Here is a 16,739-nt window from a genome sequence, read left to right on the forward strand (position 1 = left end):
ATTCCGAAATCACACTTCCCTAAACATTCAACCAACTGAAAACATTAGCCCAGCTTCAGCTGAGTTGCGAAATAAGGCATATGAGGGGGGGGGGGGGGGTAGGACAATAAAAATGGCTTTGAAGCAGTGGTGTATTGGGGGGTGGGGTGGCGGTTTTAAAGCAAACTGATTGCAGGGCTGATACTACGACAAAGGGCTTATTTATTTGGGCCAATATTTCAACTAGAGCAACTAGTTTTCTTCAGGGCCAGAGTTACAATGAGAAAAACTAAGGGCGAACGTATTCAGAACAGTTTATTTTGCGTCGTGTGGCCCCCTGCATCCAAACGTTTCGTGGTGTTTTCTGATATATAAGGGAATTTGGCGGCTCCTTCCGGGAAAAAATATCAGTTTTCTTTCCTTTTTTTTTTTCTTCTTAGAATCATAAAAAACCCCTCTGATTCTGAGTGACGGACGAGTAAAACATAATTTTGGAAGGGTATCTAGAATTCACCAGCTTCCCCTCCCCTCCCCTCCCCTCCCCTCTCCCTATCAGTCAAAAACTGAAAGGACCCTTATTGTACGAACACACTGAGACACGAGCGAAATGAAACGGATTAAACTCTGCCTTGTCACGTTGCACTGACAAGCCTTTGAAATAAAATAAAATGGCGAGACAATCACAAATGTTTCTTAAGGCAAGAAAAACAAAAGAATTTTTAATCTTGTTATGACATGCATGAACTGTCATGTGCTTCGACAAATTTCTTCCAAAATATCACAGGTAGGACCTGAAATCCAATTGCCAGCGTCCAGCCGGAATGTTCCACCGTTACAGACTTGAGGCAGCCGCCAATAAATTTTTCACAACTTTTTCTGGCAGTCTAGCTACTATTTTAAAAAGGAAAAACCGGCAAGGTGGATTTTACTTCAGTCAGTGACTTCTCAAATTTTACAGTCGAACGCCAGCAAGATCTTACTTTTTAAAACAGACGGGAACAGAAAAAAATAAAAAATGAAATGAAATAAAATCGCGAATAGAAGCGGTAATTTGTAGTGAAATACACCGTGATATACGACAGTCGAAGGGTGAACTTCGTTGACAAAAGGCATTCATAAATTTATATGCTAGTAGTCATGAAATATAGCAGATATTTATATATTTGCAAATGGATTTATTTCACCCGAAGACGAGACAAAATAAGACTACACAGAATTGAAAATAAAATGAATTTGGTTTCCAGCGAATTAAACGATTCCTTTGAAAAACATCCGCCTCATTCAGTTCTCGCTATGAATTATTAAAATCCGTGGCGACAGCTGTGGGTTGTTTTCTTCCCTTCCCCGCCATTGTTTCGATTCATGGTCGATAAATAAGATGTTCTTTGTAAACATTTCGGGTGGTTTGTTTCACAATTGAACTAGAGAATTTAATCATGTGTCCCTTCAGAAATCCGCTGCGTGTCTTGGCGATTTGAAGGATTTGCGCGAGGCGTCAATATCGTGCCAAAATACCACCTTTCTGATTAACACGGCATAAAAGCAGAAACAAAGCTTAACGTCGTCCAAAAACATGTCTAGACAGCACAATAACCCAGTCTAGACATTGTCGGAGACCTGACACAACATCTTCGCACGCATCTAATTGTTGTCTGATTGGGTCGCACGCAATTGGTCGATTTCGCCCATGCAATTATTAAGTTGGCAGAAGAGACATCGTTGACAATGGGGACCGAGTGTCTTTGATGGTTACCTGTTCTGGAGCTGTTGCGAAGCTCAGGCAGTGAATTATTCAGTGGAATACTAGTTTTTATTTCCTTATGAAAACCACGGTACCAGACAAAAATCCACGCGTTGGCCCTGGTTTCTGTTAGCGGCGGATCCGTGTTTGAAGTTTGCCCCGCAGATTTTGATCCGTGACATCACTTCAAACGGCCTCGAGTGACCGAAAAAATTCCTCGATTTTTGGCAGACGTTTTTTCGGTAATTTTACCCCCAGAATAGCATTATCACATGGTCAGATGTCAAATCAACGGGGAACAATAACGGAACAAGTAGGAAAGGCACAGAGCATGTGCAAAGGTTGAACAGACGACTGTCTATAACGAGAAAGCCCTTCAGACGAATTGCACGCGAGACGCTCTTGTCTTCTACAAAGTTATTTGGGGGTGAAATTACCCTTTAGTGATGGACCGGCGTAAATTCTCGCGTTCAGACAACCCGCTCATAGACGAGATCCTTCAAAAGTACCGTGATTGTTCGACAGAGTCGATGACGGGACCCAAAGGCTTGACCGCGAATCGTGCCACCGTTAAGAAGCAGTGGAGTTCGGCAGACGAATATGCTAAACACAAGTATGTTTCGTCTGAGCATTCTAGAGCCGCGATAAGCAAGACATTCACAGTGCGAATACCACCGCCGAAGGGGCAAGACAGCTTCACCTTCAAGGAAACCATCATTGATGGTGTTCCTTTGGCCTGTTTCAGTTCTGGAGGGGAGAAGCGAGTTTGTTACACCGAGCTAGTGGCAAAAGTTCTGAAGGATTTTGACAGCAAGGAGATAGACGTGAACCGCGATCGCCTCCAGATTTACTGCCCTCGCTGCTCGCCGCAACAGCTAGAACTGTTCAAACTGGCTGGCGTTCTACCGTGGTCGTCTTCCTCATCGAGTTTTATTTCCAAGACCGATTCTTTTCGCTTGATCGGCGTATTAACCGCGAGCGAGGTCCCGCGAAGACCCAGTCGTATTTTCCCCGTGGACAGTTTGGAAGTGTACCACGAGTGTTTTGGCGGTTGTGTTGGCACGCTTGAGATCGACAAGTACACTGATCCCTACGCAAAGTGCATAACGTGTTCTCACTGTGACGGGATTTTTTCTCCGCGAAGATTTGTGGTTCACAATCACTCTTCCGGCGAGATCCATACCTGTCATTGGGGCTTCGACGACGCGAAATGGCGCCTCTATTTAATGCTTTGCAATGAGCAGCCCACCTTGCACGTGCAGAAACTGTGGGAAATGCTTTTGAACAAATTTTCAGACGGACAGCGATGGAAACGCTCTTCGCCAGTAAACGACCACGATTCTGACGCGAACGAGCGAGACAGTGGCGCGAGCACTCCAAAGAGGGCGCGAGTGGAGGACGCGCGGGAGCCGCGCGAGGGTGAGAGCGAAGTTGGAAATGGCAGCAGCAGTAGTAATGGCAGTTCAAACGGTGATATCGTGTGTAGGAGGTCGGCGTTTAGGCCGTGGTCGCCACTGCATGGTCGTGGAAAAGCTAGTGAAACCTCCGTCCCTAACTCGACTCAAAGCTTGCTTGCTGGTGGCTCTCCTGCCCGGCTTTTTGCCCCTCATACCATCCCGTACCTTGCCAGTGAATGCCCGTACACTCCACCTTCGTTCCACCGTGCTGCTTTTCACGGAGACATCAGAAAACCTGTACCCAAGGTAGAACCAAGAGTTAGCTCCGCCAATGCGTCCCACACAGTCAGCGAAATTCTGGCAACGCCTTCCGCTAAAGATCCCAGGTCGCTTGAAAAGACGGCGAAAGAGATGCTCGAGGTTGTAGCGCAAAACGAACGGTGGAGGGTCTACGAAAACTCGCACAGTCCTACGCGAAGCAACGCAGACAAGGACGACAGCGAAAGCGCGCTACTGGAGGAAGAGATTTTCGGTAAACTCACTAGTTTAACATGTAAAAAGGATTATGACAAACTCCCCTCGCCCAGGGAATTAAGTAGATTATTAGCCAAGGAAATTAAGGATTTGTTTTGTAAGCACAACGAGGACAAAGTTAAAGAGCTGGCCGAAGTGAGGAACAAACTGCGCACAGAATTGGAATCGTTACAACGAGAACACGCGAACAAAATGGAGGAAGCTTTACAAGAACTGAAAAGTGTGCAAAAAGAAGCGAGAATGCTACAAACGAGCCACAGGCTTGAAATGGAAAGCTTGAACGAGAAGAATCTCCAGCTGCAACTCGAAATTAAGAAGTACAGAGCCGAAAAGGACGATATATTATCAATGAACTCGAAAGAGACGATTAATGTGCTACAGCAAGATGTTAGAGACCTATCGAAAAAGTTGGAGGACAAAGACAATTATTGCCGAGAGCTCGAGAACGAAATTAAGAGTTTCCATTCTTGGATTAACAATCAACGATTGCATAACACGGGCTCCCAGTTGATCTATACAGTTAATAGCAACCCCGAGTCGGTGATTAAAACTCGGCACATGGTCAATGGAAGTTATGACCGCAAAGGAATTGTCAACAAAACTAATGGAGCTGTCCTCAACGAAAGCTCGGGAGATGAACAATGAATTTTACTGTTATTTTGTTTGAGAAAAGTGCGAAGAAAATTCTATAGCTTTTCAAGTGCAAGCGGGGGTTGTCGGTTGAATTAATCTTCACCAAAACAAGACCAGTTTAAGAGATAAAGATAAAAACATTAACATGTCTGAGAGCTGATGAAATCAGCAGTTTGCTATTCAAACAAAATTTGATTTTAGCGGAGTGTGTTTAGTGTTCAGCGTCATGTTGACGAAAGTCAATTGAAAATAGTTAAGTAGAGAGGGAAAACTTCCCTGTTAAAATTAATAAATTTAAAAAAAGTATTTGTCACTTCGAGCTTTTCGTTTTAGTAGCTTTTATTCTGGCTGACATAAATCGTATTTTAATCTGCTCCCATATAGCGCGGCTGACCATACAAAAACCTAGGCAAAACAATTCCTCTTCACTGTTTGCGGCGCCTTTCGTGTTTACATTTAGGCTTTCCATTATCTCTAACGCGGGGCAGACACCACAGAGCTTTTTCAAAACTGCTGTTGAGTTTATAAATTGAAAAGAAAAGCAGACGCTTCTTCAAACGGTTCAAATTATTGTAAACAGCGTGATGGAAAAAAGATTATCGTGAGTAAAAAACCGAAAAAAAAAAAAAAATTAGAGCTATCATGCAACTGTTTTGCAAAGACGCCAGTTTTCATATTTTTTTTAGCCAGTACTAAAAATTCTAAAAACGGGAAGCAATATTAAGAATCGGCCCGACTTAACATTAATACAAATGCACTTTGTTTTATTAAACTTCCTCAGTCAAAACAATGTTGGTTGGCGCATAAAAGCTCCGAGCTAATGCCGCAGAACAATTGAGTGATATATTCATATCCTAGTTTCGCCGCCCGGCTAGACACAACATACTTCAAGTTTGGTTATTGAGCGGAAGACCGATATATCAAGTCTCAAAACAACCGAGTTAGGTGTAATTTAAGAAGAATGGCTATTTTTGTAGCGTCTGCCCGTTTAATGAAATGCTTAAAACAGCTGGAAAACTTTCCGTGTTTTCAAAGAGCTCCGCAAGACAGACTGTGCGACGAAAATGGAAACAATGAAAAACGCGAAGCGTCCACAAGGTTGCACAGCAAGCGAAATCATTTTAGACTGTATGGAAAACAGTCTCATTGTCGTGCTATCAATGGAGCCGAAATTGGCAATGCAAAAAGAAATTATGTATTTAAAAATGTCCGCCTGAACCAGAGCTAAAAGATAAGTGTACACGTGTTTTAAAAACTCCCCAAGTTCTAAATTATAATTCCGACAACCCATTCCCCCCAATTTTTTATCCTCGAGTTTTGTTTAATAATACTGAAAAAGTTTGCAATACTGTTTTAAGCAAGGTATCGCAATGTCATAAAACACAAAATACAAATGCCTTCTTTGAAAAAAAAAGAAAAAAAAAAAGGAAAAACAGTTATCGCCAAACAATTGCCCCCCGAGAGCGAACAAAATCGGTATCCGCGAAAACAGTATTATACTAATAGCCATATAGCACGGAATCCTAGTTTCAATGGTTTAATTTGTATATATAGTGCAGATAAATGAAAGTTATACCGCAATAAACTTGACTGATATGCAAAACTTCGCTTCCAGACGGCTGAAAATAACCGAATTACTTTTGCGAGTAACTTTTCCACAGAGCCATGCCGATGCGAGACAAAAATGGTAAATGATAACTCTCGAGACTAAACCCTTCGGGGCGAAAGAATATAGCAAGATAGAACAAAAAAGTAATTTTCTCCAGCGTGTACACATGACTAGTTAGATTAATTACTTGAGGTTTTTCGAGTTTGAAAAACACTAAACATGTCTGACAGCAAATTAAAAGAAAAATATGCTATGACAGAAGCCTTCGTCATGCGCGTGAATCAATGACCCGCGAGTTTTCCACGCATGAAAACAGTCAAAACAGGGTATGAAATATTCTCTTTACAACGCATTAACTTTGATGTTAAACAGATCAGCAAAGTCGTTTTACCAGAAAATGAGACAAAGTACGGTTCGTATGTGTTTTTTTCGGAGACTATTCTGCATTTCGAAGTCAAAACTGTGTGTTTTGCGTATTTTCTCGGAAACAGCAATTTTTGTTTTTAATTAACGTGTCACTACGTGAAATACATTAAAGTTGAGAATAAAAAAGATCTAAATATAGAGTGGTTATGGACTAATATATTCTAAAATCATACAGAGAACATCTTTCTGGAAACATACAGACGCCTTGTTTTCGCCATCAAAAAACTGACTCAGAATTTCGCCAAATTTTGTTGTTTGTAGCAGTAGTTCAATCTGCTAGTAACTCGAGTAATATTTCTATGAACTTCTTTTCATTGTTGACGAGAATTGGTTAGTGCAGCCTCGTCCCTAGTCTTCCCTTACTCGCGGTCGAGCGTGACGTCAGACGAGCCCAGGACATGAATTAGTGCCGTAAGGATCAACCGTACTGTCTATAATTTATAATTTCAAGTATTTTACTCATCCAGGTCCGCAAAAAATCCATCCTCAGACACCCAGGGGCCGATAGTTGGGACAGAAGCAAGTCAAAACGGGTGAGTTTGCGTTCGTTCTTGTAAACACTTAGCCGTTTTGACTTCCTCCGACCTAGCTATCCCCCCCCCCCCTCTCCCCTGGGTCTCCGAGAATGCAAGAGATCCAGAATCTCCCAAGGTCTTGTCGCTGTGGTCTTCAAGGCCAACCAATGGTTCACTTTCGGTGGATATCTGTTCGGAAAGCTTTAATCGTCTTAGAAATTTGGATTTAATTTTCTTTAAAAAAGCTAAAGTTTTCTTCAGCAAAATGTCGCCTCAAAATTTCGTAACACTAGAAAACTAATTAATCCTTTTTGTTTTCAGAGGGGCAAATTTCTCGTTAAATTTATAAAAGTACGGGAGAAGAAAGGTCGGCTAGCATTTTCGGAAAGCCAAGAACAGCTCGTAAAAAGAGTGCGTTTCCAAACATTTTCGGCAATTTAAGTTTTCCAGTAAAAAATCCGTTAAGATCAATTAAACTGCATTTAATGGCTTACACAAAAAAGAGAATGCAAGAAACGACTTTTAAACTATTTTACTTTGATATCCTCGTTCCTTGTTAGGCCCCAGCACCGACCAGCATCTAAGAGGCCGAAGTGGCCTCTCTTATAAGCCTGGTATCTTGACTTGTAATTTGAATGTTTTCTTCTTTTACTAAGGCAAATAAATGATGATGATGAAAATTCTCCTTACGATTTCACTGCATGAACAAACTCACAGGAAGGTCATGAGGAAATAGCATTAAATTAACAAAAATAAACGTGCTGGAGAATCATTAAACAAATTCTCCCAAACTGAAACAAAGAAATATATGTGGAACATTGATGAGAAAATACATGACGCTACTGGCGCCGAGTCGGCCATCACTTCATATAAGCCTAAAAATGGACTCCACCAGACTCTACAGACTAAGCGAAACATGTTTTTAGACACGACCCAGCGGAAAAATTTTTTTGATGTCCTCACTGTATAGTTATCCTCGTCTGCTGCAGTTTCGTGATATTTCTTTAGCGTTTTTCTTATCTTCGCTTAGACGGGCACTGCAACGGCGATTTTGCTGTATTTTGATAAAAACTGCTCAAATCTCTGACAAAGGACCTTTTTTGTGACATGAAATTGCTCTTACAACATCGGGAAGAAAAAGTTAAGGTTTTTTCTGGTAGGAAGAACAATACAATCAATTTTTAGCGACTTCTCTAAAATACACAGGAAGAACAAGAAAAAATTGGTCAATTTTTCCAAGTTGTAATCTACTTGCATCATAGCCATCCGCAGCCAAACATAATTAATAGTAGGTTCTGTGCACTGGTAGGGTTATTGTTAACAAAACTAGACCATTATTTCAACGATTTCATTGAAACAAATACGTTTTTTATTGCTATTCATAGTGACACTAAAAATAGGTAACACTGCTCCTTTAAACAGGATAGGAACCCACGAGTGGAGGATGGCTTGGGCGCGATCACGCCCAATCTGAGCAGCGCTCTCATTTCCTCTTATGAGGTCGTTTCGCTTTACCAAGCTAAACATTTGTGATCGTAAGTTAAACGGAGGGAGGAAAAGGACATATAACATGTAGAGCTCAAAGCTTTTCTAGCGATTATAGTTTAAAACTGAAAATGTACCTTTATATTGAGCGTTTTCTAATCGGCTCTCAAAAATCCATCATACACCGTTCGGATATTTCGACCTTCTCCGATTTACATTCTATCAAAAGTTTGTTCAAATGTACAAACAGTCGATTGTTTGGAGGCTCTTCATCTGCCATCTGGAAGTCACAGAGAGGAGTCAGTCAGGCAGTTCTGCAATCAGCAGCGAGAAAGTGATGATGGTTATCAGTTAATGAACTGTTGTGTTCAGTAACCGCAGGGATTGAAAAGTAAGTGATTAGATGATAAACGTGTGAAGGGGATGATTAATTAGGCACCGCTTAAATGATAAACATTATTTCCGGTCATTTTTCACGTTAACTGTCCGCTGTTTGCCCATTGCAACGTTACTCCAAGTCGAAGCCAGCTGCTGTTTCATTTTCTATTCTATGTATTTAAAATAACTGGCACATGCCAGTTATATGAAGCAGAAAGTTGGAGAAAGCGAACTGTTCAGTGGATGGAAACTTCACAAAGGTTTATGCGCCGATCAATTCCAACCTTCAAGCCCCCCTCCCCCTTTCCCGACCAATACCCAGGGAATTAAGTTCCGGGGCGTGCCCGGTGAGATGGCAAAAAAGCCTTCCAGAGTTGGGGGCTTTGAACTTTACCTGGCGGCATACACATGGTTGATAAACCGAGGACGAGTTCAAGGAGGAAAAAATGAGGATTTTGTGAGTGATAGGTTCCCCACAAAAGCCCCGTCAAACTTTGTAGTCTTTTCGAAGTTGTGTATGAAAACCAGAGTGTAATGATTTGCGGATTCTATAGCCTCAATGGCCAAATACATTCCCGCTGAAACGAGTGCAATGTTTCACAGTTAACATTGTATATGATTACATTTGATTTTGGGGCAGGGCATTGACTGTCAAATTCGGCGACAGGGTAGCGTATTTCAGTGAACGGATTTATTTTTGCCCCGCAGGGCGGGAATTTGAACAAGCCGATTTTCAAAAGTTCAAAATGCCCGGGAAGTGAATGTTGAAGTCTCAAATTCGAAAAGTCGCCGGCCAAAACTTACTCTGGGTACCAGGGGTTTTTTCTCGCGCGCGGCGGGAACGCTTTTTCGGTCGAAGGCCGAACCCACGAGCGGCGAAGCGCGGGACCAAACAAAGACTTGACCGAAACCGGAAACAACGCATCAGTGAAAAGTCTTCTGGCACCCAGGGTAGCCAAAACTACTTTCAACCGGTAACTGTCACTGTAATTAATACTTAAAAACTGTTTTCCCTTCACCTATTTATGTTGAGTTTAGGTGAAGCTTACAAAATGAAAAATACAAAAATGTAAATACTTTGTTTCAAGGATCATAGTTTGGTTTATAGTAGGGGAAGTACACTGTGCTACTAAGTTAGTTTATAGATACACCACTCATATAATGGGAAACAACAGAAACATATCACCTATTGACATACTTCTCGAAAAAACTGATCTAAATTAAACATAACGAGTTCAAAATCCCACCAGGCGAGAACTAATGACTTGTTCTACAAATCCAGCCAGCGCGGGTCTAAGCGGGACTTGGAGTCAGGTCCTCTGGACTACAATCCACTGACTACGCCAGTTGACTAAGTAACACTGCTTCCTGAAAGGAGGAGTTACGAAGGAAACTAGGTTTTACACGGCAAACGGGGGGGGGGGGGGGGGGGGGACTGAACCGACAATCTATAGACTGAGGTTGACTATCATACAGGAATATTAGTGCTTGATTATAGCGAAGTGTTTGCCTCGTCCATTGATTTTTAACTTAGCTTGCGTTCGATTGACCCTATTTTGGAATTTAAAAATACATACAATGATGACAAGAAATCCTTCATAAGAGGATTTTGGAGTTCCTAGAGTAGAAAATAGATCTTAAAGTTAACATGTGTCAGGGAAAGGTTGCAGAAATATCTTCCCAAATTTACTTTAAAGAGAAATCTAACAGCTATTTCGCTTATTCTTATTCCGGAATACGGTCAATCCAACGCAACCTTAATTTCAAACTTTTGTGGTAATAACCATTAGCTAAAATTTTCTCACAACTTCTTCCTCATAAACATTTTAAAAATGATCAAAATGTTTTCAAACATTTACAAGAAAGAGCACTTCGTAACCTATAACAATTCCTCAAAGAACCACCTTTCCGGTCCAATGAATAGTACCACAGAAAATGAACCACTCTGTAAGTTTCAATTGTAAGATAACAATTCCCCCACAAGCTCAAAAGTTTGAACCACAATGTGCAACAAAATAAACTTAAATACTGGTAAAGTCGAATCCCCATATGCCTTGCGGTAAGCAAATACACTGTTTTAATAACACAAGTTTTCTCAGCGAACAGCGGTGAGACTGTGAGGTTAATTGTAAACAAAAACAACTTTATAACATTCTTACTCCAACCATAAACAACTCTCGTTCCATATGTGATCATCAGATCCTTTACTGCTAATTATTGGTTGGACTTGTCTTGATTTAAGTAATATATTTTGTCTTTATTTAGTTTCTATTTTTATCGTACTTTAGATGCCCAAGTGGGGCCCAAGTTCACTTTATCAAATCATAAGTGTAAGCTTTATGAATTCTGTGCCTATAAAGTTGCTATTCTATTCTATTGTAGGTAACTGTAACAGTCCAATCAAATTGAAAACTTTTCTCTTTTTAACACTGATTGTTCCGGCCACGTTAGCTGAAAGTTTAGTATTCGAACGCTGGTGAAAACTTTGATATAAATGTTCCAAATAACACGTGCGCAAACAGAACAGAGACAAAGTGAGTAAAAGCACACTCGTGTTAAACAATTATGGTGCAGAGTATTTTAAAACTGAGGCAGAACAGACGGCAGTTACCGACCGGCTAACTGCAAATAAATTTACTCTTAATAAGTCAAAGACCGAGTTTATGTTGATCGGATCTGAGCAAGAGTTATGTACATTGAACAGACCCTTATCCCTAATCATTCAGTGATGGTAGCTCTGTAAAGCATGTTGTCTCCTGAATCTGTAAATCTGTAAAGTTTTGTCTAATTCAGCTCTAGAGCTGTCATTTTGAAGCTTCAATAAACTATCTATGTATCTAAATCTCTTGGCGTTTATAGATGAAAATTTATCTTGGAGTACACGTGTAAATAATATTTCCAAAACGATTGCTTCATCTTGAAGCGAAGTAGACCGTTTGTTCCTTTGAAACGCTTCTATGCCTTGGTGCAACCGTATTTTGATTATCAATGTAGTCTTGTGTGGAGAAATTGTCACACTCTACCCACTAGACTACTGACAAAAACTGCAAAATCGCGCTGCCCGAATATTGACCTCCTCCAACTATCTTGCCAATGCTGACGACCTCTTTCTATCTCTAGAAACCCAACGGAAATTTCGCTACTATGGTTATTTAATACATGTCTTTAAACAGTCTTGGCCCATTTACTCGGCTACTTTAGTCTTTGTTAAGAGCCTTGTCGCGACCCTGCTTTGAATAGCATCTTAACAACTTTCATTTGAATCCAATTGCCACGGAAAGTAGAACCAGTGCCGTTTGCAGAATACCTTAATGTCTTGTAAATTCGTGTCGGTCGGTTTTAATTTCGTTTTTCTCGAAAGTTGGACTTGTTTGAAAACAATGGTGGTGACGTAACACACAATAAGAAGGGGCTTTTCACGTTCACAAAATGTTCATAGCACACAACCGGAAAGAGATCAAGTGATTTTCTTAACGGGACAATGAATCATGAACAGTCCTTATCGATTTGAGAGATAAGGAGGACTTTGCCGATTTGCCCACTTTTCTTAGATCTGTTAAACTCTTCAGCCGTTAATTTGCCGGATAACCATTTAGTTTTTTTTGTTCGTTTTAGTTATTTCCTTTGTTTTGTATTAGTGTTTTATCCTACCAATTTCCGTTTTTCATTCACTTTCCGCTAATTTGTTATCGTCCTAACTAGTAACCCGCCACGATTAGCCTAAGCTTCTTGCGGGTTGAAGCATATTCAACCTAAATGAAGAAATATACTTGTAATTTGTAAACAAGTTATGTCAGTGTGTAAGCATAAAAATTATGAACCAATAAATGTGTTAAATGTCAAAATTTTTGCAAGGCAGAAAGGAAGGAACGAATAAGAAGTGACTTATTAAAACATTTAACTATAAAATCTGCGATAAAACACCTCCCAACTTCAAATCGACAATCGCAAAAAAATGCAAAAATCAACGACGTTCGACGTTTACTAAGTAGGAGGGAACTTGATAATTCGCCACTTTTTTCAAATTGCAATCCGTTTCCATCCTAGCCTTTCCATCCTAGCCATCTGTGGCTAAAGACATTTAAAAACAGTTTTAATGCACTGGTATAGTAACTTGTAACAAAGCTAGACTGTTATTTTTGGCTTTCCACCGGTGAAAGTTTCAAAACCGACACAGCCCTTTTAAAGGATGAAGATTTGCTTTTGGTCACTGCTGTGTTTTCGGCGTTAAAACTGTAGTTTGTAATGGAAAATTTTGTACTTTTCTTAGTTTTGAACCCAGCAAGGTAGAATCTGGATCTCTTGACAGATGTCGCTGAGTAACGCGAAACCTTTACCCGCGAAAATAAAAGGCCTTAACTTAACCTTTTGGTGTAAAAAAAAAACCAAACAAAAACAAAAACAAAAACACAACAAGAACGTCGCCTCTGTCCAGTGCAGTGTAGTTTTCAATTCAGACTTTATCCACAGACTAAAAACTGCAAATCTACGGCTACAAGCTTAAAATTTCTGTCCGAAAAGAAAATTGTCACACATACCGAGTGTTTCTGTTTTGTTCCTCTTGACATTAGACAGGGGGAGTTCGGCGCGTGACAACTCGCGCGTGGCCACGCATTCAACATTCGCGCGTACGCGAGAATCAGTGCAGCCAAAATCGGCGCGTGCCGACAGAATATTACCTATTTCAGCCGGCCAAATTAAGCTAAATTTCTATAAGTGATACTGTACTGACAAGAGCACAATGGTTTACTGGATAAGTCCTGTCTCAACTGATTGCTTGCACTGGCCGCTGGCGCGTCGAACGTAAAGTATAAATAGAATACACTGCCTCAACTGCCGCAGGACTCATTGAAGTGTTGACGAATAGTACAGAACCGTGCTGACTCAGGCATTTCAAAAATGTTAGGTCACTGTCCCGAAACTGATCCATTGCGACGAACTAAAAAATGTGTTGAATCATTGAACAGTCCTTTAAAAAAAAAATACGTTCAGATTTCGAAAGGAATTTGCTTGTTTACTGCTGAAAAGCTCATATCCACTGGCATGAAAGTAGCACAACCCTGTGCAACCACAGGACAGCCGAGGTACAGCTCAATAGCTTTCATTTATAAATGGGGGTACTTTAGTACTTCAATTCACCATAGACTGAGCAACTGCGTACAGCATAACTAATAAACAGCACCACAGGAAAGTGCGGCTCATTGGATTTCATTTTAATGGTCACACTTATACATTTTAACCAGATTCAAAAAGCCGAAACCACATTTATAATACGCCAATTAAAATTTAGATAATACACTTAGGGGCCGTTCACGCGTAAAAATGTTGGCGAAACCCTTTAAATCGTCCCCGGGGGGAAGGGGGGGGGGGTACTCCCCTATATGGGCTATACGGGGACGTGCCGCTGGATAGGGTATGGTTTTTGGCCCCTCTGTCCTGAACAGGGTATATAATTTCAAGCGAGTCTTTCCCGGACCCGTTCTAGAAGGGTATGGTTGCAAGACTGCCGTCCAGTATTTGGCAATCCGAAATCAGAGACGTTAGTCTGCATTTATTTTAGTGAACAATGCTTCACGTCAATTGAGTTTCCACTTAAGGTTCACCGCTGTTAATGCGAAATTTTGGGATTTTTCGCCATCACTTCTGGGAAGTGTATTATTTTATCTGTTGTGATTGGTATTCGCGTTTCAATGCGTGGAACATCACGTCCGGTAAGTGACAGTGGGCCTTTAAATGTTATTACTATTACCAATAAACACTTGTGTAACACAAGAGCTAGATGTTGTACTCTGTCCTAAACAGGGTCTTAAAATTGAGGGCATTGTCCTACACAGGGTAGGTATTTAAGGTTATTTTCGTCCTAAACAGGGTCAGGGTTTAAAACCCCCAGCGGCACCCCTATACCCAAACATAAGTCAAATGCCCCCCCCGGGAAATCGTCAATGTCCAAAGAGAGAACCTGCACCAGAATTTTTTTCACTTTCACTAGAAAAGAAAAAAGGTCACAGAAATCGCCCATATGCTTTCGTTTTATTAATGGTGATTCCAAGATTCCTAGCTATTTCTTCCATCAAATAAAATGTTTGACCTTGAGAAGGGTAGCTTAACACTTGGGTTGGATTAAGGATATAAACGGTTTAGTAAACGATTACACAGCAGTATTTGACGCCTCTATGAGATTACTCCGAAGCACGAATTTTCAATCATGCAACAGGGTGCCTGTTGTTTTTTGGGTTAAATCTCTCGCGTTCCTTCCTCGATGTACGTTACCCTATATTGATAAAGAATCCAAACTATGCCCTAAGCCACACACAAAAAGACCGTTTGAATCCAGAAATTTGTTCGCAATTTGCGAAAGGTCACACACATCCGGCTCGAGTCAGATACGAGATTTATTTTTGGTAGACAAATCTGTTCTAATTGAGCGCAATTGAAGATGCAGACGTCGCATAGTCTACAACACGGCACCATAAACTTGACATATTTGACCCCGTTAGGCGAGATTGAAATTTTTCGTATTTATAGAAGCGGCGGTACTCTTTTATTTGATCAACGTCACTGGCGCGTTTCCAGACGGTCGCGGCGGTAATAAAGTCGAGATTGTTCTGAGGACTCCAACAATAAAATAGCCCTTGAACCCTAACCTAGCAATGAATTCAAGCCTTATACATAATATCACGTAGCAAGCTTTTGAAAGCGAACCGCGGCACGACAGCTTAAAAACGCTCGTCTCTGCCTTAAGACTGCTATGGGTTTGCATTGTCTGAAAACGGTATTACAACAACCGTCCCAGACGGTTTAATTCAAAAATTGATAGCCTGGGTAGAGAGCTACCACAAGTGTTTTGGCGCGTATAAAACCCGTCTATGGTGAAACATTAGAACCTCACAGACTATAATCAATACTGGCCTCCCCTCAGACGCGGTAATCCATTAAAATTGGCTGGAGATTCAAGAGGGCCAAAGATAAGGAAGAATTTTTTCGGAAGTGCCAAACGCGGAATGTTCGCCCATCTAAATCCGTAGTCCGGCCATCACGCGCGTTTCAGCTTCCGCGCGAACGAGGGTAGCGCGCGAGGCGTCCTCCTCGCGCTTTCTGCTTTAACACGAATAATAGCCGGGCAACCATTAACTTTTATCTGTCCAGCAAAGTCAAGCACAGAAAATGGATTTGTCATCTCGGTAGTGTATTCACTATTTCATGAGAACAAATTCAAACTGTTGTGAGCCAAGATTTTGCCACGCTATGAAGCCAACGTACATGACCTCTGACCTCGAAACGTGTGAGGAGACCATTTTTTCATTTTACGTTATTTTAAGTAGTCATCTCACCATGTCCGGTTAAGGGAGCTACGTGATGGCACTTCTAAGGTTGTTTTTTACTTAAAGCTGTGCTGTAATTAAACTCTTGCACACCAAAAACTGCACCGAGGAAAACGAGGACGAGGTTATCGAGTGATTTTCAACTTTTAGTCAAATTCACGTTTCAGTAGTGATCTTTTTCGACTTATGTTTGATAAGTTTAGTTGTAGCTTGGATGTTTTTTATTTCCATTAAAAGATTGTCAACGAATTGAGCCTCGTAAATGCGTTGTAAAAGCTGCTATTATTTACCATTTTTGTTTACGTTCAAATTTTAACGGTACATGTATCTTAGGAACTGTTTTATACGCTATGTCATGTACACTAGTTAACCATTAATCGTTTGTGTTAAGATTCAAATTTAAACTTTTAAAACCCGTTTTTTCTCTCATTGTAACTCCGTCCCTGAAGAAGACGAGTTGTACTAGTTGAAATATTGGCCCAAATAATCAAGCCCTTTGCTGCAGTGTCACCCGGAAATCAGTTTGAATTATCATCATCATCATCATTTATATTATTATTGTCATTCTTATTGGGAGGGAAAATAAACTACAGTCAGTTTAAAACGATTTTAACAATACAAAGGGGAAGAACTTGGAAAATGCAATACACTGATTTCGATCTCCTGGACAATCCATAGCTAAAGACACCTTTCATAGTTTAAGAAAAATGGGTATTACAT

At 40.7% G+C, this 16,739-nt stretch overlaps 1 protein-coding gene across 1 annotated transcript; it reads left to right on the plus strand.

Moving 5' to 3' along the window:
- Nucleotides 1–1,299: 1,299 nt before the first annotated feature.
- LOC146473924 (uncharacterized) lies at nucleotides 1,300–4,590 on the plus strand. Its single transcript, XM_085117961.1, has one exon. The coding sequence runs from the start codon at nucleotides 2,167–2,169 to the stop codon at nucleotides 4,294–4,296; it is 2,130 nt and encodes a 709-aa protein (XP_084974087.1). The 5' UTR covers nucleotides 1,300–2,166; the 3' UTR covers nucleotides 4,297–4,590.
- The last annotated feature ends 12,149 nt before the right edge of the window (nucleotides 4,591–16,739 follow it).

This window comes from Pavona decussata, unplaced genomic scaffold (assembly GCF_977016875.1).
Source record: "Pavona decussata unplaced genomic scaffold, jaPavDecu1.1 SCAFFOLD_92, whole genome shotgun sequence".
Taxonomy (NCBI): domain Eukaryota; kingdom Metazoa; phylum Cnidaria; class Anthozoa; order Scleractinia; family Agariciidae; genus Pavona; species Pavona decussata.